This window comes from Daldinia vernicosa (assembly GCF_022497035.1).
Source record: "Daldinia vernicosa strain CBS 139.73 unplaced genomic scaffold F5Y00scaffold_57, whole genome shotgun sequence".
In the NCBI taxonomy this organism is placed as follows: Eukaryota; Fungi; Ascomycota; class Sordariomycetes; order Xylariales; family Hypoxylaceae; genus Daldinia; species Daldinia vernicosa.
The window spans coordinates 191,595-215,306 of NW_025953973.1; the positions used below are offsets into that span (position 1 = coordinate 191,595).

Below are 23,712 nucleotides of genomic sequence, written 5' to 3' on the forward strand. Positions count from 1 at the left end.
AAATATTATTCATTAATTATCTGAACTTTTTAATGGCATGTTGTGAAACCTTCATGTACATATCCTCAAAAAAAAAGAAAAAGTAGGATAAGAATGGTGACCCCCACCCCCTCAAGCTCCACTGCATGTCATCAACGTCAATACCTGAGACCTCGAGTAACACGTGAGTGGAGCATGGAGGGAACACAGCAAACAGGAAAGAGTCGGGACAGAAAGGATAAAAGGCGCGAAGCACCCTCGGATTCCGGGAGGAAGGAGCTTTGCAAAAGATGCTCTTTTGGACTCCGGCACTTGCTACTAAAAGATTTCCTTAGGAAAGGGTCGACTAATGTTCTTCTTTCCCTCGGTGCTTTGTTAGTGCAGCTTTTTACAGGTACATATTTGAGCTCACATAAGCCAACCGGGTTTAGCTTTCGACGCTGCGACGCTGAAGCTTTCCCGACCGAATAGTGTCCCGTCCGATTACCTAAACCTTCCTTGCTTCAATGTTGCTTGCAGCTCGACCTTCGATCTAACTTCTTATTTTTTATTGTCTTGGCCCAGTGGCCAATGGGAGCGCTTGCTTGGACACCAGGATTGATACCGATCACCGCTTGAGAGGTACTATACCATACCGGCTTTTACCCCCTACATACATAGGTACAAAGCGCAGCGTATGCCTGCAGCTCTGTATGTAAGTATGTGTCCAATTTCCGTTGGGAATTTCCCGGCAGGATTTCTTTGGGGGAGAGAGGGAAATGGGAATGTGAGGTTTGTGGGTCGCACAATGCGAAAACTTTTTTTTTTTTCGAACCACTCAGGTTCCCGGGACGCCGGTACTGCAAGGTGCGCTTTTTTTAAGCCTCATTGCTTTGGGATGAAATTTTTTTTTTCTACTCAGTGATATTAAACTTTTTTACTACGAAATTGACTAGTATATATAATATTAGTTCATTTTCAACCTGGTAAAAAAGGGGGTTGACTAATTGGTAAGTAATAATATGAACAGAAATTTCAATTGATTGTTGAAATTCTACATCGAGATGATGTTTCGCTCTTCAAGCGAGATGGCGCAAATTCTTTTCATTACATGTGACCTGTTTTTTGATGCGCTGGTCTATGTACCTACCTATGCACCGCGAATTTTCCGAATGTCTTGCGGTCTAAGGTATCAAAGTATTTCATCCAATTCGGCGGTAAGCAAGTCACATGATTTACGAATCTGAATTACATTCTGTAGTACCGATTCGGAGTACATGATCTTCGCTCAACCTGTCAAGTGTATTAAATTGTATTCAAGATTATTGATCGACTATTTAATTCAATTGGATATTGTTATAATTGCATTCTTAATAGGATGGTTACAAATGATGAAATAGATAAAAACATCAACTATCATAAATCTCGATTGATCCCTATTAACCCAATCCATGTGTCTCCGTATCCCTATCGAAACATCGAAAATTCTACCCCAGCCGGCCAGCCAGCCAGCTACGTGTACACGATTACCCCCTTACCCCCCCGGAGAGCTTGGGCCATATTTTACTTACCCCTTACTATATGTAGTGTCTGTTACATACCCCGGCGTGTTACACGTGTAGCTGCGTATCTGGTGCCTTATGATGCCTTGTCTCCAGCCGTTCATCACCGTCTTATGATTTTCGAATATACAAGTCGATACCATTTTTGTTCTTTCTCTTCTTCCAAAGTTCTATATCACCCCAGCCAGTACCTATCATTTCTTCCAATATTGCTAGCATTATACACGCAAAAGTGCCTCAGGTATTATGCAGCCGGTTCAGGTTAGGGACCTCCCCTCTTCGGCCTCCTTTTATGCCGCTATCGTCCAACCACTCAAACTCCGTTATATCTCCGCCAATGCCTCGTCCATAGTCTTCGGTGACAGTACATCCGGCACCCCGGTCCTAGAAGTTAAGAGGCTTGCTCCCGGCCAACATCTAAGACCATCTCGCGTAATCCTTTCCGCCCAATCACCCTCGGTTGTATCTGCTTTTCGAACCGCTGCCTTACGAGCGGAACCCGATATACAAATAGACACATTCGACGAGGGCCGCGTAGAGGTCACCGACTTTGACGGAAACAAGATAGAGGCCGTCTGCCCCGCTGGATATCGTTCCAGCTTTGCACGTGCGAATTCTAGCGCTACCATTTCTTCACGAGAACCTCGGTCCATGATGAAGCGAAGTGCCACTACTTCCGCCGTGGAACCCCCGCCGCGTGAGACATCCGGGGGGTTCGGCGCTGGCACCAGCATGGGCACGGTCCTCGGGGCCGCAGCCGTTGGTGTTGCCGTAGGTAGCGCTTTGACCTATGCCTTTATGAGTAACGGCGGCCGTCAGCGTGCTACCCCGCGTCAAGAATACGAAGCCGCATTACAACGGCGCGCATCCTATCCAGACCCGCAGCCGAATGTTCAACCTAGGTATATCGAGGATAAGAAGTACCCACCGCTTAGCTACGGAGCACGGTATGCCCAGATTGAGGCTCCTGCAAGGAGTAGGGTAGTAGAAGACCTCGACGACCGCGCGAGCCGACACTCGAGCCACTATACCACGGCCAGCCGATCTCGTCGCCTCAGCGAGGCTGGCTCCGCAAGGCGGCCGCCCGACGTAGAATATATAAGCAATGCCGGCACCAAGTACGAGCAAAAGCTCCTAATGGACAGGGAGTACCGCAGCCAGGTGGGCGAGGACGACCGTCGCAGTTACGCGCCGTCCAAGTACTCAGCGGCCCCGTCGAGGCACACCGCAACACCATCCAAATATGCCGCCGAGTCCGAATACCGCGGTCGCAGCAGCTCCAAGCACAGAGCTCCCCGGCCGACTGAAGCAACCGAGACGTACGTCTCAACGCGTAGCAAGCGACCCGTCAGCATGGCACGCCCTCCCACACGGTCGCACAGCCGGGTTTCGGCGCGGGATCTCGATCTGCCCGAGAGCCGCACCGGCTGGGATGACGACGACGACGACGTGGAGAGCATCGCGCCCGACGACAGCATCAGCTGCGTCGGCGACGAAGGGTACACTAAGCGCAGGCACCACCACGCGCCGCACGGGACTCCGTCGATGGTCGGCCGCTTTCGCAGAGTTGTTAACGAGTTTGACGGCAAACGCAGGCCGTTGTACGGATCCGAGGTTAAATAAATAACCTAGATCGGTAACCCGCATGCTTGTCCCTCTCCCGAAGCAGGGATCACCTTGCTATATACTTGAATCCTTATTTTTCCATTTATCTCTACATACACACATACATAGGTACATACCTACACCTATCTCACGACACTCCATACGACAGAAACTAAAACGAACGACACGACAATCGGAAATGATAACGATATGAAAATATGATGCCTCAAGGACACACACACACACACACATCTGCATACAAGCATGGGCTTTTTTGAAATTATTCTACTGGGTACATGTAGGACAGCATAGGTATGACATACCTAGGTAGGTACGACAGCATATGTTTAACGGCACAACATTGGGCGGGCTTTTTTCCCTCTTTCTTTTTTCCTTGATGATGAAAATGAGCGAGAGAGCGAGTAAGCAAGCAGGCAAGCAAGCGATACGGATGGGCGGTCTTTTTTCAAAAATAATGATTGAATGGTTGCATGAATCGGTCATCTAGGTATATATATGTTTCTCTTTTTGGTCCGGTCTCGGGTCTCGTCTGGGTGTCTTCCACTTCTTATAGCATATTTTAGCAAATCATAAAAAACACCATTCCTCTTCTCGGTATGGATACATAGAATTTCGGTATTTTAAAATCAGTGTTCAGTTGCTGTGATGTTTTTAGTTTCATTTGAATAGACAGGGGATCCTCGAGAGGTTTTCAAGCTCACTCTACGTGACACTAATAAACCTGGTGACCAAGTGCTGTGTCACTCCCGTGAGAACCTACTTTCCCAGAAACCATACAGAATGAGAACATCCTAGGTATACCTTGCATATAGTAGCTACGAATATTTATTGGTATATACAGCAACAGAGAACAACTACCCAACGCTCCCTCGAGGTGGAAACACTCAACACGGTAACATGAAAGGTCTAATTCAGGGATGATGAAGGAAATAGCATCTCCGAAGGACAAGGAGCAAATAATACGCTAGGTATTATACGGGACAACAATTACGAGTTGGAAATATACCTACCCATCACCTAAAAAGGCTATACTTTGAAGGTTATAATTTAAACACCTCTTTAAGAGAACTATATTCTGTCAAGCTCTTCGTTTAAGTGTACGTGATTTTGCACCTCAAGCGAACACGTCGACGATTATTCTCTTAAAAGACAAAACATAGCAAAACACAGGGGTATCTTATATATTTCCATCCATCTCTTCTCTTCTCTTTCTCCATTGCTCTCCTCCTACTCTTCATCCACTTCCTCGCTCTCTCCCTCCCTAACCGCGTACCCCTCGACGAAGCCGTCCGGGTCGCACGCCTTAGTGAGGTCGATCTTATTCGCGTCAACCCAGCGCCTGATAGCTTCCCTATCGAGCCTTACGCGGGGAACCGTCTTCGCCTCTTCTGTTGTTTCAACATCTCCTCCGTCGCTGACGCTACCACCGCGCCGTTCGGTTGACCCGTTAGCCGTGGTTATCTCGGCGGGATTGGGACCCGCATCTTCTACGACGCCCATCTCTCGGAGTATGGCGAGGCAATCCTCGGGCACGATCCACGTGGCCTTGGACACTTCTTCGACCGTGATTACCGTCTCTCTCTCGCCTTCTGTATCGTCCCCCTCTCGCCCACCCGGTATTTTGAGCTCTAGAAGCCACCGCGCAATCTCGCCCGCCCAGAATTGCTTATACCCTTTTCTACCAAGTTCAGATATAGGCTTCTCAGGCCCGCCCAGAATACCCTCACGCCGGGAGATCTCGTACGATACACCCATGAGCAGGGCACCCAGACCCTTGCGCTGCCACGGCGGGAACACTAGGATACACGCCAGGTTGTTGTTATCCCAGGACAATTTCTCCTTGGAGAAGAAGCCCACTACCTGCGGTCTCGTCTGCGACGTTGGGGTATGTTGGGAAGTACTAGAAAGAGTTGTTGCAGATGATTGGGAGTTTGGGATTACATCGGTAGGCATAGGGGCGAGAGAAGGAGACGGTTGTGAGTCGGGAGTTGGCGGGGGCGTATAGACGAGAAGAAAGTAGTTGAACCCCGTCACGTCGAAGAAGACCGATTTGTTATCTAGGAATAGCTTCGCGAATAGGGACAGATTCTGACAGAATAGCTATTAAATAGTTAGCATCAAGTCGAGACAAACTCAATGTTTGAAGGAAATGATGGCGTAAATGATGGCGTACCCTATCTTTCTCCCCGTCAACTTCCCACACACTCCACTCGCCGTCATCACTAACCACTTCTTCCGCCATCGCCATCGCCATCGGCGCACCTGCACCTCCGTCGCTCTTCTTTCTCCCCCTACCCTTTCCAACTACCTCTGCGGTCGCAGCCGTGGTAGCACTAGAGAATGCCGAAGGGATCTTCACCGTCCGCGTCCTTAATAAGCCCCTGGGATGTGTATACACCTTCCGCCCAGGCATCTCGAACGTCTTCTCGCAGCACCTAACATGCTCCCACCACGCGACCAGTTCCCTACTATATTTAAAGCAGCACGGGCAGACATACAATCGTTCGAGCATAGGCGGTGGTTGTCTCTTGCTACCACCTATCCTGCCTCCCATCTTCCCGCCGCCGCCGTCTTTGCCATCCTTGCCGCCTGAATTGGTATTATTTGATATGTCGCCTAGCACCTCCTTGCCATAGAAGGAGGGGTACCACGCCTTGAAACAGATGTTACCCAATACGACCTTATCGATGTTGCGATCTGAGCGTGGTGTGGGAGGAGGCTTTGGCGGCTTGTCGGAGGTAGTAGGGCGCTTTGGCGTCGATGTCACGAGTGGTTTTGGTGGTTTTGTATGTGTATTTATTTGATTTAGGATTTGTTGCTGCTGTTGCTTTCGCGGTAATGTCGGCTTGGGGGGTGCAAGTCGGGTTTGTGGAGGGGATGAACTTGTAGTCGGTTGTCTCGTCGTCGCTTTCTTTTCTTTATGCCGTGGACGTGGACGTGGATGCTCCAGAGACTTAACTACTAGTTCATTTATTCTATCATCATATTGCTCTTCCTCTTCCCCTCCCACTTCCACTTCCTCTTCATAACTATTATTAGGTTGTATATTTTCTTTTGATATATTGTCCGCCGTGGCGTGTCTAGTTGTTGTGACGCTGTCTTGTTTGCTAGGTGGCCTCCCTACTCTTCTCTTAACCTCCCCGTTTTTTTCTAATATTTTGTCTGTATGTGGTAACATGTGAGGCTTATTGATAGAACCAGCACGCACACGACCGCTTCGTAGTAGGTGTTCGTCGCTATTGGGCGCAGGATGTTGTCTGGTCGCGCGACGCGGTAACTCCGGTTCGGCATCGTGCGATCTCTTGCGCTTCTGAGGCGCCATTTTTGATTGACTAGTTCTTTGGAAGGAAGACTTATATAAAATGTCTTAAACACATATCCTGTAAATTGAAAATACCTTTTAGCGAAAAGATAATAAAAGACAAATGGTGAATTAAAGTTGTCTGTCAGTCGCGACACTGCCAATGGAATGCTTACGTAATCGTAATCCGTTGCATTGAAGCTTATCGCCTATATGTGGTACCAAGGTACATATTGGGGTAGATTCGTCCCACGTGATACCCTTTAACATGACCAACCAAGCACCAATAGGATAAAATTGTTCGTGGGTCATACTTGGATATATACCTATATTTGGGAGATGTAGGTAACATGGTGAAAGCTATGGTATCAAAGCACAAACAAATGGCCGCCTTAATGTAGACTCTAGTTAGTCCAAGAGTAATTGTCAAAGCGTCGTCGACTCCAGACTTGACCATGACCAAATCCATACTACACAATTACACAGAGCAAACCATAAGTCAAACAAGCTATCGTGTAATATATAATAGCAATATCAGTGTGATTGCTAGACGCGTGCTAAAAAACGGGGGCGGTCCTAGCCAGCGCTTGAATTTGCTGTTAACTGTCCTGGCTTGCTAGAAAAAACCTACTATCTCACACGCTTCTATCCCAGCCAACAAAACGAGGCTTTCTCTCCGTCGATATCTATTACAATAGGCCGAATGACGTTGTTTATATTTGGCCGCGCCGATATTGCCGCCTCTTAACTTCTCTCGGTCACCAAACTACAACTTTCACCGATGCAAATAAGCTGGCTCCCCCGTTCTGGCGTGTTAACCCATTATAAACCAGTAATGGCGGAAAACGTAGCGCCAGAAGTCCTTCCCATTTCAGAATACACGGGTTAAATTATGTTACATTCCCTCGAAGTCTCCACCGAGGTCATCTTCGTCCAGGTCACCTTCTTGTATCTCCTTTGCCATTTCTCGCTCTCGCTCGCGCGCCTCCTGAGCGTTCTTCAACTCGAGTCTGTGCTGGTTCATGGGGAAACGCATGGCCTATTCGTAATGAGTTAGTCTGGCTGGATTCGAAGTAGCTAATATGATTAATAGCAACGTACCTTCACACTCTCGTCGTGTAGCGCAAGACAAGCTCTGATACGGTCGTGGAACGCCTCTCCTGGTTCCCTGGTGGCGTAAACGTCACCAATCTCCTTGCTCTTCATGAAACCTCGTTCCCTATCTAACGTCGCCTCAATGACGCCATCGCGAATCGCCTTAGCGACAATGTACTCCGCGCTCTCTTCACTACCAAGATGCAGGCGGATGCATATGTCGCGCAGCGAGATACGGCTGTAGCTCAAGCTCATCATGCGGATGCCGGTCTTGATCACATTCTGGCGTAAGCGCAGGATGAGCGAGTACGTCCCATCGCGGCGGAAGGTGTCGGCATGGTCAGCGATCGTCACCTCAAAATCCTCCAAGTTACCTACTCGCACGGCTTGGACGAGCAAGAAGTATGGGTGAAGGGCTTGTTCCATATTGGAAGCGCGGAAGGTAGCCCGTTCGGGGATATCACCCATCAGCAGCTCTACAACGAGTAGGAGCTTTGTCGCAGTTTGCGCGAAACCTAGGGCGCATGAGCTTGCCGGCGCTTTTCGTGTGGCCGCCGTTAGATGCTCATGTGCCTCAGTGTAGCGCAACTGAATGGCTCGGATCCGACCGAGGTAATAAAGGAAGCGTGCAACCTGATTGTTGGCAGCATTCTCTGGGAACTGAGTGTGAGATACGAGGAGATCCGCTTGAGAAATGTGGGAGGTTAGTAGGTAACTTCGGAGCAGGAGAACGATAACCGAGGCCTGAATGTCGATATCCTTTCGCAAGACGGCAGTCCGGAGAGCAGTCAAGAGGGTCGGGCGGATCGCAACGATCGGAGACTGAGGAGATGGGGGCAAAGGAGCAAGCTGCTCGCAGAATAGAGAGTAGTAGAAGTAGGCCTTTGCGGAAAGCGAATCTAGAGTTCGGCGATTCAAAGAGTGGATGCGCTCCGAAAGATATTTGGAAAATTCCGCCCCTTGCTGGAAATGCTTCGCGTCAAATAGATAGACTTGAATCAGGATACTCAGGAAGATATCGATCTCAGGAATGACGTCCTTATTCTCCTTCTTATTTCCGTTCTTAGCGGGAGCCTTTGGTTCGCTATCAATCTCCATCTCAGAACTAGGCTGGCGACCTAGAGATACATCTTCTTTTCCGATAGCAACTAGAAGTTGTTTGGCCACGTTGGCGGATGTGCTCGAAACCGAGAAAGTCTCAGCGATAACCTGGGCTAGGATATCTGGTGTGAGACGCTTCCTGAGGGAAGAGATGGATCTTAAAGCCCGTAGCGAGAATCTGGCGTCGAATAGAGCTACTGCACGGTCGAGGAGGGCGAAATTACTCTTAATATCTATAACAGAAGATAATATGTTAGATTATTATGTGCACGAGTTTATTCAGATGATGGTAGTAGCTATACCTGTGATGGCCTGGGTGACGGGGTCAACCTTGACCTCGAGATCCTCCGGCTTATCCACATCCATTTCGATGTCTCCGTCAGCGTCAGGCGGAGGTGGTTGAGAAGATTGTTTTGTGGTCTTCGAAGGGGGGACGACAACCGTCATATCTTCGCCTTCCTTGACACCCTTCTTGCCCTTTCCCTTGAGCGAGGACTTCTCGTCAGTCATGTCGACGTCCTGGTTGTTCCTGATGCCGTTCTCGACCGGCTCTTTTCCGTTTGAATGAGGCGTTTTCCCCGGCATATCGGCTGAAGGAAAATAAAGTTGGAAAAGGGGAAAGTCGGTTGGGACTGTTGATAAACGGAGGGGGGGTCGACGTTGGGTGATATGTCGACTTTAGGCCGTAGAATGGAGGATTGATGACGATGACGAGGACGATACTGGATACAGCCGAAAGGTGATATCGCGAAGCGCGCTCACGTTGAGGGACCCTGCAGGAAGAATCTGAACTGATTTGGGGTCGGCTGGCAGCGGGAAAAACACAAACCGGGTGTCTAAATAAAACAAATGAGAAAAAGAGGTATGCGTGATATAGATACACGCAACGCCAGATGTGGTTGGATTGAGGAAGTTGGTTTGAAATTGGCTGATTATGAGGATTATGAGAGACGGAAAGAGTAGAAGGGAGGAAATTGATGTCGTTTGTTCAAGTCACAAGTTCCTAAGTTCCTAAGCAAGTCTGGACGGGTCAGAGTGATGCAAGTAAAAAGCCCCGAGGAAAGAGTTGTCGCCTAAACTGCCTGATTAACTAACGAAGAAGCCGCTGGAGTACCTAGAGCTTTACTACCGTTTAGGTCTGTTTAGGTGACTTCAGCGGACCCCGGAGCCCTAAAGGAAGCTTGAAGATGCACTCCGAAAAGGACCAGTTACGCTAAGAAAAGGTACGAAAGCTTGGACCCAAAAGTACAAGGATCCTGGCCGTGGTGTTCCGCAACACACTAAGTATCTTCGGTACGGATCCGTACTGGTGTTTTTTTCTGGGGCGACCTTATGTCGGGTATCCACTTTGACCCTTGATGGAGGGAGTGACGTTTGCGAATTGGTGCCTGTCCAGACTTACCACCAGAGCTCCGACCGAAAATCAAGCCTCAGAGCAACCAATCTGCGCCGCATTTCTAATGCACGGCATCTGCGGCGACATGTCTATTTACGTGTACATACCTACCCTAGCCACAGGCCATCATTTTAAAGATTTACATAACTTGGTAACGGCCGATAAGAAATAAAATATGATTTCTTACCCGTCATTTACACAGTAGCAACACCCGCACCCCGATATCGCGCAAACAGCATTTTTACATATACCGGCCTCCATTAAAACCCATTAGTGACAAGTTCATATGCTCGAACACGTTGATGTACCATTGCTTACGCGGTGGCCCAACTATTGGCCTAGACTGCCACATGTCCGTGATTGACAGGTGCTATCACGTATGTATTCCCCTCCCGCGATCTATCCGTTTCCCACTCGTTCTGAAGAGCTCCTTGCGAAAACTCCACGAATATTAGGTACCTAGACAGCGGACTAAGACGGCCGTTTCTATGCACCTACCTGCTGTGCACACTTGACCTAGAATGTGTTCGACCTATAGGTGGGTAGTAAGAGCGGGCATATCGCGCATTTCTATCATTTGTTTATAGTCTTTTCGTCTCTTTTAGTCATTTCTTATGCAAATGTGATACCAGGCAGACAAGACACTAAGGGAAGTAATGATTTATAAGATCCCGTATATTGAGAGATCCGACTTATTTTTCTATAACCAATCCCAAGCTCATATATCCTAGGAGGTTTAAAACTAACGGGAGAGACGGCATTTTGATTTGACTAAAATGATGCCTGTGTGTAGAGCGATATGATAAGGAAGATGCTAAATAAGGGGTAACAACAGGAGGATCGATTCTACTACGAATGGAACCCACGCGTAAACCGAATGATATTATGGTTTCGGATAAGGAAAGAATGCCATATGGCAAAGCATTTCTTATAAAAGCTACTTCCTTGCTATAAACCCTGAAAGGTTCGTGGGATACTTATCATCATACTACCAACAACACCACCCCCCTTTAATGCGAAAACGGCACCTCACCACGTTCCCCCATCCGGACGCCCACAGCCGTAGCCTCATCTAAATCCTCGACAGGCAAGCCAAGCAAGTCATTATGGAGCTCCCCTTTGTAGTCACCATCGCCATTCGGGAAGAACATGCGACTATATAACATCTTAGTAAAGAGCTTCCAATTCCCCTCCTGCAGAGCAGCCCTGCCCTGCCCCCAGCGCTCCTCGGCAGATTCGCGAGTAACAGTCCAGTCGGCGTTCGTGGTGTGCGTGACGCGCTTCACGCTCTCGAACATGTCGCGCTGAGCGAGGCGAAAACTCGAGACATACACGCAGCCGTTGCGGAACCGCGATAGCGTAGGCGACGACGTGTCTGCCTCATCGTCCGGGAACTCCTTGAGACTCAGAAGCGCGGCGACGGCCCGCCCGCACTGCGGCCATGTGCTCGTGCGGATAGGCGCCGTGCCGTCCCCGAACTTGACCAACGTGCGCTTGTTGAAGTCGAAGCCGAAACGGTCGGGCCCGCCGCCTAGGCTAAACTCGTACCAGAAGTTGCACACGAGAAGGATGTACGAGCTGACGCCGAGGCTTTTGATCTCTGAGGTGATGTTGTCTAGCGAGGCCTTCAGCATGCTATCTTCGCACAGCTTGTCGTTGGCGGCGTCGTGCCCGAACCAGTTGGGTAGGATGTACGGTACACCGGCCTTGGCTGCTGCGCGTACTATTGCAGCAAAGTTAGTGCCTCAGCTATCACTTCAAATAAGAAGCTTCCAGGGGGGTGGAGGCTCGCTGGGAAATTACGGTTAAGGAAATGATTTTCAAATCCGGGCTGACCCTTTGCGATGATGTCTCTAGGTATTCGAAAGGATATTGGAATATTCAAACTACAGTGTGTTTGCTTCCGGCGAATTAAAAAGGGGTTATCAAGGCTACGTACCAAGCTTGCTGACGCTGTCCCTTGGAGCATGGACTGACATAGAAATGATCAAGGCCTGCTGCCCGCGAAGCGCCTCTACAAGTTCGGCGTCGTCATCGCTACTATAGTCGACACGAGCAACTCGGAGGCCTTCAGGAAGCTTTTTGGTGCTGTCAGGCCTCGTTATGGCCGTTAAGGTATGCTTTCCATCCTTAAGCAAGTGCTCGGTCAGGACACTCCCTATCTGACCGCCGGCCTGCTAGTAGTTAGTGATATCTTTATCCCGTGCAGCAGAAGATAGTTGAAATCCAACGTACCCCCACGATGGCAACCTTTTCGATGCGGTTGGTGAACCCCTCAGGCTGGTCTTTAGCGTACTTTACAGTCATGGCTGTCTTGGTCTTTTCCTAATATTAGATAGTGAGGACTTATGCTTGCTATCTACGGCCATTTCGACAGAAAGATACGTGCTACACGGGATATATTTATCTACAGATAATGAGAAACCCGACCATGCCATATCGTATGTCAAAGATACATGCTGGACGCCGTCGCTCCTCCGGAGTTTATGTTCTCTGGTTCGGACCGGATTTAACCGATGGCCTACCGGACCTAGGTTAGGCCCGGGATGTCGACCAAAACGGATCCGACGAGATCGGAGATATGGACCTTAGGCGGCGTCTATCGGGAGATAGTGCTGGTGATTAGCAAGTAATAGATCCTCTTTTTCTGTGTTGTCGTATTTCCAGCCAAGTAATTCATAGGTTTGTTACTGTAAGCCCCCTTGTCTTGCGCTTACTTAATTCTTCCTTATATATTTGGAGAGGCTCGCGCCTTAATTCGGCACTTACATAAAGCCCTTTAGGGCTAATTCCGAATCAGAACTGAAATTTCCTACAAGCTATTATAGGAATGGCGCTTATGTGAAGTTGCTATTTTGTGCTAGGCGTAATTTATATCTCAAAACTACATCACTAAGTGGAAGGAATATACGCTTATAGATACAAGATTGCATATTAATTCTATTACACCCTTAAGTTGTCTCTTTTTCGTAACCATTCTGAAATCCCGTCCTCTTCCAGAGTTTTACCAGACCGCCAACAACAGTTAGTATTGAGTGGTGACTACTAGCCCTAACCCCCTTTCCCCGTACCTAGTTCCTATGTAACCCCGAATCCATACGTAACTGAGTTAGCCGATTAAAAAGGAGCAAACGGAAATATTGTTGAGAGATGGGATAGCTGGAAAAGGAAAATGGTGTTGACTTTGCTGCATTTTGTACTCGGAAAATGATGCCCCGGCTAATCAAGGATCGTTTCGATGCTAGTCTGACGAATCGTTGATGGTGCCGCCACATGTAGAATCCATATCATAGTCGTCGTACCAGTAATCAGACTCCTCAGATGGCAACGCCCTCTCGAAGATTACGTCTCCGATCTCAGTCTGCACCCTCTGGTAGCCAGCACGGAAACATTTATGCACGATCTCGCTCGTCTCCGCTAACTCGTTATCGTCGATGCTAACCGTGGTTCTGTCGGAAATGTTGGTAGCGAAGTATTGTAAGATCGGTTCTAGCCAAACAAGCCATTTCCGTAGGTCCTCCTCAACATAATTCCGGAACTCCTTACTACCGGATGAATCATAATGTTCCCGAGCCTTCCATGGCTGTTTCAAAACGAGTGAAAGATGTGTCAAATCTTTAAGAAGCGGACACCATATCTTGGGGTCGAATTTGACAGGCTCCATATACCCAAGCTCGTGAGGGTGTGTGACCAGCCTCAAGGAACGGATGCGCAGTATGTTGGCGGTTCCAAACTTGAGGAATTTATCGTGAGAATCAGCGTGCGTATGTGTGACGAATGTATTGCGTTGGTACAACACGTCGAGGGCCTCCTCGCTGACCTGCTTAGATACGCAGAGGATACTGGTCCTTCCCCGAAGCACCGTGTCATTCTCATCATCGTCACAGAACGCTGACCCGGGGTCATCCCACATCGACTTGATCCACCTGTCGAGCTTGGGAGTCAGAGACTGGACACCGACGTCGTCGCGGAAGAGCAGCAGTTGGAGGTAGATCTCCTCACGGATCTCCAGGGGAAGGCGGAGGAAGATGCTTGATTGGCCCGCCATAGTGGGACGAGGCGTCAGATGTTATCGGATTATAAGACAGTCCGGACAATGGAATCCCACGGCAAGATCCAAGTTATGATGATTTCCGTAGGGTGCGGGGACAATACATGGAGTTTTTATATTGGCCGGGAATGGGTGCCAGACTCACGTGCTCGTAGGAGTAGTCGTACGTCCTCTTAAACTGACCGTCCCAGGGCTATATGCACGATGCCGAATTACGAATGTCGGGGCTTTCCTATGGAGGTGTCACATAAAATTGGTAATTGGTGATACTTGGCTTCTTTCGAAAAATCTGTTTTTGTGTTGCTGTTCTACTTTACTCTCTTAATATTAATTGGCGTATGAGATTAAGATCGGGAATAGTAGAGGGGTAGAATTTCTCGGTGTACAAGCCGTGTCACGTTTATAGATATCAAAGCTCAGACCTTGACGCCTCTCGGTCTGCATCATGTATGTTCTGCTAATAGTTACGTCATCTGTAACGTAATTCCGGACTATTGCGTCCTATATTATATTACACATACGTTTTCTTTTCTTTTTCTTTTTCTTTTCTTTTTTTAGTTTTTCTTTTTCCTATAGCTAGGCTGCTAGGTAGGTACCTAAGGTAGTCAGTCATATCCTCCTTTCTTATAGAGACTCTTCTTATATAATAGCCAACTTAGACTTCTATGGGAAAACACTTGTAAGAACTTCCCCATACGCTGTGTATGACAACCCCATTTTTTCAATATCGTAGTCGTTCCAAAACCCTCCCCCAGCCACGGCGCTTCGTGAATTCCAACCGGTGAACTTAGACAGTGCTTGTGTAGCCGTTGTCCCCTGCGAAGGCTTGGAGTCATTCGTAACCCATACGAGCGGTACGACCTTCATGCCTAGGGTGTTTTGCCAGCTCCCCGGATCGTTTCCTGCACCACCGTCGTCTGCAACAAGAGTCAACAATTCCCTCCTTTAGTAAAACGTCAAATGAGGTCAGATATATCACGGGAGTAATCGCCCCTTAGTCAGTTCGACAATGAAACGTCGGCTCCCGAGACAACCAAAAAAGTGGAAAGGGGGAAGAGGGGGGTGGGTTCGATGTTACATACAGCATTGCAGATACACCCTATCTAGCAGCAAAGTCGGTTCTTGGAGACCGTTGTTAATCTGTGTCGTGACGCTCCTCCAGAAACCTGTGTTTGTATACGGCGCCGTGGTGTATTTATATCCTATCGTGCCGAGCATTTTCGCAAAGGCGACAGTACTAGTGACATCGTATATAGACTCGTCGTCATTGTTAACGGCGTCGAGATCCCATGCTATCTTTAGCGCCTCGAAGTTGCGGTAGAGCGTCGTCTCGGCACCGGTTCCGGGGCTGCGCGTCAGTTCGCGGACGTGCTGGGAGTTCATCGAGATCTCAATCCGGTTAATGCCTGTGTCGCCTGTCTTAAACGAGCGAACCTTATCGGAAAGCGCTGTGCCCCCAACATATGCACCATTAGATGCGATTAATGTGTCCTTGCTTCCTGGAGTGTTTGAGTAGTACATGATGTCGCCATTTTCGAGGATTCCGACACCGAAGATGATGACAGAGTTAAAGCCTGAGGTCTTTAAAGATGAGGTGTTTGACTTGAGTACGTCTTTGAATAAGTATATGGCCCTTATGCTACTCGATGCGGTCGCATTAAACGTAGCGGAAGCATGCTGGAAAAGAAGCTCAAATAGCAGAGCTCTTAACACGACGTGGAATAGCATTGCTATTTGCCTATGCAATGTTTGCGTCCGACGGAATATTAGTCGTGATAAGCATTCGAATCTCACTATCGTACTTCTTCAGTTTGAAATACTTTTTTTTCTTGTCGGGGCATTGCTATTGAAATACTTAGACTTAAATCGAACTATTTAAAGGTCGAGACTACGGAAGACCTCACGCGCAATATATTTCCCCGGTTTAAGGTAGTATTAAAGGCTTCCGGGGAAAAGGGAAGCGAGTTTTCTTGAGGTAATGGTACGATCACTCAAAGCCTTGTTTTCTCCAGCGGCTAAAGTCTGCAGTTGTTATAGCTAGTATAATACGAATGCTACCGCAGCATACTCTCAACGAGATCGGCGTTTACTTCTGTTTCGGGAAACTCTTCAAGCACATGCTCTGATGTATATTCTTGGCGCTTAAAACGAAGTGCTATTATAAGCCTGTCTCTAATTCGTTTGAGAATTACAATGTTACGCTAGAAATACGAACTAAAGCGAACATAAATTACGTACTTTCAAACCAAGTTTGACTGCCCGTTAGGCGAATACCTTGTAACTAGTTCTATGCAGAAGGAGGGTTGAGAGAAGCCATAACCCCATTGTATAGCCCTAGTCTCCTGTGAAGTGAAAGGTACGTGGATCTCGCCGAGGTGAGGATGTCCTCAGTTTTTACGGCTCTGCCAACTTAGTATACTATGAGATCAGAGAGGGAGGACTATCCCAACCCATAAGTTTAAAGTTACAATACAGGTAGCAGCAACTCATGGGCCCCAGAGGCATATAATCGCGGTTCTTATGATCTTCTATCGAATATGCCTGTTGGTTTGCTTGGCTATATAAGTATATATTGTAAAGAGTTCAGGGGAATCAAACCGGCGGTTGCTTCATTCTCCAGGATGTCGCTCTTGGATGTCTTCTTTTTCGTATCTGTGGTGCTAGTTCTGTCTCCTTCGCATAAAGTCGAAAACTCTATGCTTATAACTCTGGTATCGAGACCTATTAAATGGGCGTATTGATATCAGTAGCTACCCGTCCTTTTTGAGGCCAGATACCGAGTAGCTCTGGTCTAAAGGGTCTACGCAATTAGAATACTCAAATGTACCTAGGCTAATGAAGTAAGTTTGCTATATTTGTTAAGCTCCCTTCCTTCATCAAATTGGGAAGAATTCTGGGATTCGAGATCACAATTGAAAAATACTTGGAATGAAAATGATACAATATCAATCTAATATAATCCAATTCACACATAAGTCCCAGGGCCCTCATTATCTATCAACATAATCCAGGGGGAAGCCTCATTCATCAAGAATTCGTCCAGATCCCCATAATCAAGTTCTTAGTCATTATTGCCCCTTTCACTCGCGTCAACTTCTCTGGTAAGAGCATCCCGTCGATACCACTCTTATAGGTAGCCGTATCTAATGAAGGTGTAAAGCACATGGTTGTGATATCACCCCGTAGATGGTTTCACAGGATAGATCGGATAGGAAAAACCCATACTAAATCCCAAGCACTCCCTACTCCGGATTGTCCCAGTAGCCCCATCCCACTAAGCTTATAGTAAGAGAAGTAGAACCATGCCCAACAGAATACCTTCCAAGACCTTAGCATTGCGCGCAGGCTCAAGTATCCTACCTGCTGCCGAAGATCTGGAGGAAGTAGTCGTACTGGTAGTAGTTGTTCGAGAACTTGAACCTGTCGAACTCTGCTATTTTTATCAGTTATGCCATGCTAAAAGCGACACCGAAATGTGAGAAATAACCCACAGTAGTAGCTGCGATTACAGTAACAGTGACAGTAGCAGTAGCAGGACTGAGATTCGTGGTGGATGTCGTTCTACGGCGACTAGTTGACTCATTGAGCCGAGTAGACGTGAGTGTACTCGTAATAGTCGACGTCAAAGTCCTCGTTCCGGACCCTGATCTGCTAATGGTGCTCGTCTTCGAGCTTGTAACTGTGGATGTGAAGGTTGTCCCTGGCGAATCTCCGCTGCTTGACGTAGAAACGGCGCCTGTGGAAACGGAAATTAATATCACATTTTCAACACCTGTTTTTGTCAGAACAGATGTAAACGTTGAACCAGAACTCGTACCCGTGTTTGCTCCACTGCTACTTCGGCTCGTATATGTTCCCGTACTTGAGCTGTCTTTGGTGCCTTTCTTTGTCCGTGTATAGGTGGACGTCTTTACACTTCCCGAACTTGTGTAGGTACTCGTCACAGTTGTCGTGTAGGTTCTGGTTGGAGAAGCCTCAGAAGTCTTTGCAGTACTAGTCTTTGTCTTTACAACTGTAGATGTTACCGTGCTGCCTGAGATAGTATATGTACTCGTGGCAGTTGTTTTATAGGTTTTCGTTGATACTTCAGAGGTTTTTGTTTTAGTCTTAGTAACCGTCGATGTAATCGTGCTACCAGATTTGGTGTAGGTACTCGTGGCTGTCATTGTGTAAGTCTGCGTTGGAGAGACACTAGATGTAACTGTTGCGGTCTTAGTGATTGTGGACGTGGCCGTAGTTCCTGATTTAGTGGCTGTTTTGGTAATAGTCGACGTGAGCGTAGTTCCTGAGCCAGTGGCTGTTGCTGTCTTAGTGACTGTGGACGTGGCCGTAGTTCCTGAACTAGTGGCTGTTTTGGTAATAGTCGATGTGAGCGTAGTTCCTGAACTGGTGACTGTTTTGGTAATAGTTGATGTGAGAGTAGTTCCTGAGCTAGTGAGTGTGTTGGTAACTGTCGATGTGAACGTAGTTCCTGAGCTAGTGGCTGTTTTTGTAACTGTTGATGTAAGTGTAGTTCCTGAACCAGTGGCTGTTTTGGTAATAGTTGATGTGAACGTAGTTCCTGAGCTAGTGACTGTGTTGGTAATAGTTGACGTGAATGTAGTTCCTGAGCTAGTGGCTGTTTTGGTAATAGTTGATGTGAACGTAGTTCCCGAACTAGTGACTGTATTGGTAACTGTCGATGTGAACGTAGTTCCTGAGCCAGTGACTGTGCTTGTAACTGTTGAAGTATATGTTGTTAAGCCCGCCGTGGTTTCTGTGCTGGTATACGTTGATGTATACGTACTCGTACTATAGCTAGAAGAATAAGTGCTAAATGATGAAGTGTAGGTCGAGGTGCCACTACTGGGCCAACTTGATGAGCTCGAAGTTGAAATGGTATTAGTTGTCCACGTCTTGGTGGCTGAGGAGCGGCTCATGTCAGTGTTAGTTAGTAAGACTTGAAGAGTACAGAGTCGTACCAGTACTAGTGATTACTGACCCGTATGTGTTCGAGGATTCACTTTCTCTGTCGTTGTTTGAAGGCGCCATTGTGGCTTGATAACCGCCGGGGCCTATGGTATGATGATGACCGCCGCCGCCTCTAGTATGATGGCCACCGCCGCCTATGGTATGATGGCCGCCGCCGCCTCTGGTATTATACGAACGGCCACGAGTCTTAAGAGTGTTAGTTAGGAGGCGTCGTCAGATGTAGTTAGAGCATAGTTAGATATAGATGTTGAGAATATGAAAACATGGGATGGGAGTAGCCAAGGGGGCGAAGGGATATACAAATGTTACTCACAGTTGTTGGAGACGAGGAACTCCATGAAGAAGTATATCCGCTAGAGAGTGTGCTATACTTGGTCCATAGTTAGCTAAGGTTGGACTTAATTTTTGGTCAACAACTTCAAGAGCCGTTTCAAAATTGATGGATACTCACGGTATTTCCCCATGAGGTGCCTGTTGTTGTATAATCTGTTATAGTCGAGTAATAGGTCACAGTTGAGTAGTAGGTCACAGTTGAGTAGTCTGTTATAGTTGAAGGTGACCATGTGCTTGTATAAGTTGTGGTGGAATAGGTGTTTGAGCTGGTCTTTGATGAGATAACGTCCTAATATGTATCTGGAGTCAGCAGAGTCTGATCAAAGACTAATCCTGCTCTGTGATAACCAGTCTTCTATTGGATATCAAAGAGGAGTATCATAAACAAAAAAAAAACCGTTAAAAGTCGGAAATGGAAGAACGTTGACTTACAACGCAATTACCGAAGCCGAAGGCATTATATCCGTGATTGAGAAAGCTCTGTATACCTGAATCTAAGTTATGAAATCCTCCGAAGCCGTGTTTGCCATGGGAAGAGCCGCCGTGATTCCAGTGGTTCTTAATACCAACGAACATGTCTCGTGTTGACATTCGTATATGATTTAGAGCACCTTGTATGGAGCGACATCCGCGCAACTGAGCTATTGTGTCTCGCCTGCCCATTAGCTGCGTTACGAGGGAACCAATGGATTGATGAAATGGTTTTATAGCTGACTGTATGGACTGGAAATCCCTATCGTCAAGTGATCTGGCTGAGGTAATAGCGGCAGAAGTTGTCTTAATCGTAGAAGATAACGACTGGAATGCTGAGTCAAGATGCTCAATAGTGCCGCCATTTCTCACGCTTCGTATCGCGCGGTTTACGGTGTGAATCTGTTGATTAGCTGAATGGATAGCATTCACAATAGAATTGACTCCGTGCGAGCCATGTGCGTTGCTTTGGCCTCCATTATGGGATGCAATAGAACCATGCCCATCTTTATTAGTATTGCCGGAGCCATGGTTTGAATTTTTGCTTCCGCGAGCCGCATTGTTTTGGGCGCCGGCAACCCCGTTGTGATTGGATCCTTCGAGACGATGATTGTTCGCACCACCAGAACCAAATCCATTGAACCCCCCTAAGCGGTTTGCGAACGTAGCCACTATGTAAATGAAGATGGAGATTAGATAGAGGCTATGGAAGGATTTCATTGTGTCAGCCTTCCAAGATGAAATCGGGGAAGGGAATTATGAGAGAAAGAACTGCGCTCTTGATGGTTCTCTCATGGGGCCTCTTAGTTATTAAGCTGTTGAAAAGTAGCGATCTTTGGGTATTAGCTAGAAAAGGGGCACCAGAGAATACTCGGTGGCCTTTTGGTCCTTTAAGGCGCATATATGGACCACCGGAGTAGCACATCTTGAAAAGCGATATGACGAACCCCATTATTGACTCAATCAATGAAGCTCTTGAAACGTCATTGTGAATGCAAAAAGGGTACTGGAAGGGTTGCCTGTAAAGGGTCGCATCGTCATTCTGAGTTTCGGTCATAAGTAGGGCCTTAAAATGGGTCTGCAAAGCAGGGAGGTGACAGATGCACGCAATATATAAGCTAGGGACATTAAGAAGCAGCCGTTGATCGGCAATGGGTTATGCCTCCACACACACAATTCATCCATCGGTACTGTTAATCCTCTAGTAAAGGCCAGATAATAGCAAAGTCTAATATTCCACAACCTAAAATTACGTTTTCGTTAAGGGTCCAGGGAGGTTAAAGCGATAAGCTTATGAGCTCGCCTAGATGATTATTATTGCCCAATAGCAATCTTGAAAGGCGATATTCGGATTTTAACGAAGGCAAATTAATGTATATAATGCGAGAGAATGTTTCAGAGTAAGCATAGTTCTCCATGGCATCTGAAAAGGGGGGCCAGCAATAACGTAGCTAGTCTCATAGACTTTCAGACTTGAAGCTTAATCCGTCTTCAAACTTCCGATCCTTGCAACCAGTAGGCTGTTTTGTCCGGACATTTGTGGGAAATATCATCTAAGAGTCCGGGGTGATGGAAAGGAACTGGTCTGCTTATTATCTCGACCTTATCTGTTATAAGGTCATATTAGATAGGGGGAGAGGAGGATTAGACATGGAAACGCCATCTTAACCCTCATACCTCTAACTGTAGCGACGGGAAAAGAGTGATTCTGATATTTAATATTTCCGTAGAGCTCAGTAATAGGTGCTAATATACCTATATATATGTGATATAATAGTTTGTTGGTTGAGCTTGACCCCTTTTCTCACGGATAACTCCCAGTATGCGTTTGTATTTACCCGGCAATGAGAATTGAGGGATATATTTTATCCCTAACCCTTCTAATCCCTCGATACCGCGCATGGTTGGGGCAGATAGTCTAGCCATCGTGGTGCCCGTTTTACCTTGCTTTAGGTATAGTAACCCATAGATGTCAGTAGCCGAGTTACTCATCGGTAACGTGGTCAATTTAATAATATATGCCAATAACGGCTAATTATACAGCATGCCTACTCCGGCTTCCGCCCCCAGACAACCTTGAGCGGAAAAACAGCCCCTTTCTCACTAAGTTCCTTCTCCAAGTCAGCCCTCAAGGTATCATACCTCTCAGCTGGAAAGGGCTGCTTCTCCGGTGGGAAAGCTACGACAGATTATTAGCATAACAAAGCACCTTACCCCTTTATTCAGGGGCAGCTAAGGTAAACACTCACTCTTCGCAAATTTTGATAATCCCTCAACTGCAATTCCGCAGCCCCGGACACCGTCTTCGCATAAGCTGTCATTTTCATTCGTCCGGCCCATCTTTAGCACTACTTCCTCCTCGCTGATATCCGTACATCCCACACCCTCTAACAAGTCCTTGAGGGTTCCCCCCATCTCCCACGCGGCACCCACGTGCTCCGCGATACTCTTCATTAGCCGGAGCAAGTCGCTATATGCGGGCGTGCGCTCATTGTTCACTATCTCGGGCGGGAAGACCATAGTCGCCTCGCAGAGCTGGATCCAGCCGCCGGGTTTGAGGAGGGAGTATAGGTGTGAGATAGAAGGGGCGGGGGCAGGCCCGGTGCCAAGAAGGGTTAGGCGCTGGTGAACAAGGGAGAATTGGCCATGCTGGGATTCTGGCCAAGGCTTTTTGATGTCTTGGACCGTGAATGACACATTTGGGGGAGGGGAAGGAGGAAAGGGGGCGGGGTTGAGGTCTGTGCCGACGAACTCGTGCGCGCCAGCGGGTAGGGATGGGAGAGAGAATGCTAAGTCGAGGAGCCATGTTCCATCCGCGGTACCGCTATCAAGGACCTTGACCGGTCGGGAGAAATCGACGGGTGCGCGAACGAGCTTACCACCCATAGCATCTTTAGCTATGAAATGGTTACTAGCCAGGCGCTTGCGTTCCTCTTGGCTCTCCATCCAATACTCGCTTTTTTGTTTGTCAACCATGTTGCAAGAGTGTGAAAGTGAATAATTTTAAAATGGGTAAATTTAATAATTACGTTAAAGTTAATAAGTTAAGATCTAGAGATATAAGTTATAAAGAAATGTTTAATTATAATTAAACTTTAATATAATAAATTAAATTTTTTAATGTTTTAAATTTATTATAATAAAAATTTATTATAAAGTAAATAACTTTATTTTAAATAAAAATTAAATATATATATATTAATTTTATTAATAAATTTTATTTATTTTATTATATAAAATATATATTAACCGTTATTTATTTATTATTTAAAACTTTATTTTTTTACTTTTTAAATTTAATTACTTTTTTTTTTTTTTAAAAAAACTTAATTAAATTTAAATCGATTTAATAATGTTATTCGCATTATTTTAATAATAATTAATATAAAAATAAAGTTTTAATTAATAAAATTTTTTTAATTTTAATAAATTTAAAGTTTTTATTAATTTAATTATTATTTTTTATATTTTAAATAATATAAATTAATATTAATTTAATTAATAATTTATTATTTAATAAAATAAGTTTAATTATTTTATTATTAAATTTAATAAAATTAAATATTTATATAATTATTTGTATAATTTTTACTTTTTTAAATTATTAAATTTAAATTTATATAATTTTTTTAACTTATATTTTTTCGTAATTTTTATTATTTTAATTTAAAAATATTTTTTATAAACTTTAAATTTCGTTAAAAATTATTAATTTTATAAAATAATTTTTAATTATTTAAAACGTTATTTAATATTATAATTTAATAATTTATTTATATATTTTTAATAATAAAATTTTATTTATATAATTAATATTATTTAACGTTATATTAATTATATAATTAAA

At 46.0% G+C, this 23,712-nt stretch overlaps 8 protein-coding genes across 8 annotated transcripts; 1 reads left to right on the top strand and 7 right to left on the bottom strand.

The window, feature by feature from the left end:
- Positions 1-1,274: 1,274 nt before the first annotated feature.
- Positions 1,275-3,831, top strand: F5Y00DRAFT_246494 (uncharacterized protein). Its single transcript, XM_048009158.1, has one exon. It carries the CDS (start codon positions 1,767-1,769, stop codon positions 3,141-3,143), a length of 1,377 nt encoding a protein of 458 aa, XP_047861340.1. The 5' UTR covers positions 1,275-1,766; the 3' UTR covers positions 3,144-3,831.
- A 344-nt stretch (positions 3,832-4,175) lies between these two features.
- On the bottom strand, positions 4,176-6,544 carry F5Y00DRAFT_246496 (acyl-CoA N-acyltransferase). The gene is made up of 2 exons (XM_048009159.1): positions 5,320-6,544; positions 4,176-5,246 (listed from the first exon to the last, which is right to left on the bottom strand). The coding sequence occupies exons 1-2, from the start codon at positions 6,466-6,468 to the stop codon at positions 4,374-4,376; spliced, it is 2,022 nt and encodes a 673-aa protein (XP_047861341.1). The 5' UTR covers positions 6,469-6,544; the 3' UTR covers positions 4,176-4,373.
- A 258-nt stretch (positions 6,545-6,802) lies between these two features.
- On the bottom strand, positions 6,803-9,820 carry F5Y00DRAFT_246498 (proteasome regulatory subunit C-terminal-domain-containing protein). The gene is made up of 3 exons (XM_048009160.1): positions 8,946-9,820; positions 7,549-8,876; positions 6,803-7,486 (listed from the first exon to the last, which is right to left on the bottom strand). Exons 1-3 carry the CDS (start codon positions 9,226-9,228, stop codon positions 7,343-7,345), a joined length of 1,755 nt encoding a protein of 584 aa, XP_047861342.1. The 5' UTR covers positions 9,229-9,820; the 3' UTR covers positions 6,803-7,342.
- Positions 9,821-10,198: 378 nt separating this feature from the next.
- On the bottom strand, positions 10,199-12,154 carry F5Y00DRAFT_246501 (uncharacterized protein). Its single transcript, XM_048009162.1, has 4 exons — positions 11,980-12,154; positions 11,127-11,763; positions 10,875-11,003; positions 10,199-10,577 (listed from the first exon to the last, which is right to left on the bottom strand). The coding sequence occupies exons 1-4, from the start codon at positions 12,016-12,018 to the stop codon at positions 10,534-10,536; spliced, it is 849 nt and encodes a 282-aa protein (XP_047861343.1). The 5' UTR covers positions 12,019-12,154; the 3' UTR covers positions 10,199-10,533.
- A 717-nt stretch (positions 12,155-12,871) lies between these two features.
- F5Y00DRAFT_246510 (uncharacterized protein) lies at positions 12,872-14,394 on the bottom strand. Its single transcript, XM_048009163.1, has one exon. It carries the CDS (start codon positions 14,085-14,087, stop codon positions 13,281-13,283), a length of 807 nt encoding a protein of 268 aa, XP_047861344.1. The 5' UTR covers positions 14,088-14,394; the 3' UTR covers positions 12,872-13,280.
- A 359-nt stretch (positions 14,395-14,753) lies between these two features.
- On the bottom strand, positions 14,754-15,818 carry F5Y00DRAFT_255368 (uncharacterized protein; the record flags this gene model as incomplete). Its single annotated transcript, XM_048010286.1, has 2 exons — positions 14,754-15,007; positions 15,173-15,818. The coding sequence occupies 2 exons, from the start codon at positions 15,816-15,818 to the stop codon at positions 14,754-14,756; spliced, it is 900 nt and encodes a 299-aa protein (XP_047861345.1).
- Positions 15,819-17,446: 1,628 nt separating this feature from the next.
- Positions 17,447-20,585, bottom strand: F5Y00DRAFT_272939 (uncharacterized protein; the record flags this gene model as incomplete). The annotated part of the gene is made up of 6 exons (XM_048013082.1): positions 17,447-17,520; positions 17,578-19,004; positions 19,072-19,247; positions 19,375-19,431; positions 19,513-19,683; positions 19,827-20,585. The coding sequence occupies 6 exons, from the start codon at positions 20,583-20,585 to the stop codon at positions 17,447-17,449; spliced, it is 2,664 nt and encodes an 887-aa protein (XP_047861346.1).
- A 970-nt stretch (positions 20,586-21,555) lies between these two features.
- On the bottom strand, positions 21,556-22,863 carry F5Y00DRAFT_246511 (uncharacterized protein). Its single transcript, XM_048009164.1, has 2 exons — positions 22,115-22,863; positions 21,556-22,044 (listed from the first exon to the last, which is right to left on the bottom strand). The coding sequence occupies exons 1-2, from the start codon at positions 22,839-22,841 to the stop codon at positions 21,914-21,916; spliced, it is 858 nt and encodes a 285-aa protein (XP_047861347.1). The 5' UTR covers positions 22,842-22,863; the 3' UTR covers positions 21,556-21,913.
- Positions 22,864-23,712: the final 849 nt, after the last annotated feature.

Bases quoted from the DNA above. Each gene is read 5' to 3' on its own strand.
- F5Y00DRAFT_246494 (XM_048009158.1), top strand. From the start codon at position 1,767: ATGCAGCCGGTTCAGGTTAGGGACCTCCCCTCTTCGGCCTCCTTTTAT.
- F5Y00DRAFT_246496 (XM_048009159.1), bottom strand. From the start codon at position 6,468: ATGGCGCCTCAGAAGCGCAAGAGATCGCACGATGCCGAACCGGAGTTA. The intron at 5,247-5,319 runs GTACGCCATCAT...ACTATTTAATAG, and splicing joins TTGACGGGGAGAAAGATAGG to CTATTCTGTCAGAATCTGTC.
- F5Y00DRAFT_246498 (XM_048009160.1), bottom strand. From the start codon at position 9,228: ATGCCGGGGAAAACGCCTCATTCAAACGGAAAAGAGCCGGTCGAGAAC. The intron at 8,877-8,945 runs GTATAGCTACTA...CTTCTGTTATAG, and splicing joins CGTCACCCAGGCCATCACAG to ATATTAAGAGTAATTTCGCC. The intron at 7,487-7,548 runs GTACGTTGCTAT...CATTACGAATAG, and splicing joins TACACGACGAGAGTGTGAAG to GCCATGCGTTTCCCCATGAA.
- F5Y00DRAFT_246501 (XM_048009162.1), bottom strand. From the start codon at position 12,018: ATGTCAGTCCATGCTCCAAGGGACAGCGTCAGCAAGCTT. The intron at 11,764-11,979 runs GGTACGTAGCCT...TTTGCTGCAATA, and splicing joins GGGACAGCGTCAGCAAGCTT to GTACGCGCAGCAGCCAAGGC. The intron at 11,004-11,126 runs CTGTCGAGGATT...TATCCCACGAAC, and splicing joins TAATGACTTGCTTGGCTTGC to CTTTCAGGGTTTATAGCAAG.
- F5Y00DRAFT_246510 (XM_048009163.1), bottom strand. From the start codon at position 14,087: ATGGCGGGCCAATCAAGCATCTTCCTCCGCCTTCCCCTGGAGATCCGT.
- F5Y00DRAFT_246511 (XM_048009164.1), bottom strand. From the start codon at position 22,841: ATGGTTGACAAACAAAAAAGCGAGTATTGGATGGAGAGCCAAGAGGAA. The intron at 22,045-22,114 runs GTGAGTGTTTAC...AATCTGTCGTAG, and splicing joins ATTATCAAAATTTGCGAAGA to CTTTCCCACCGGAGAAGCAG.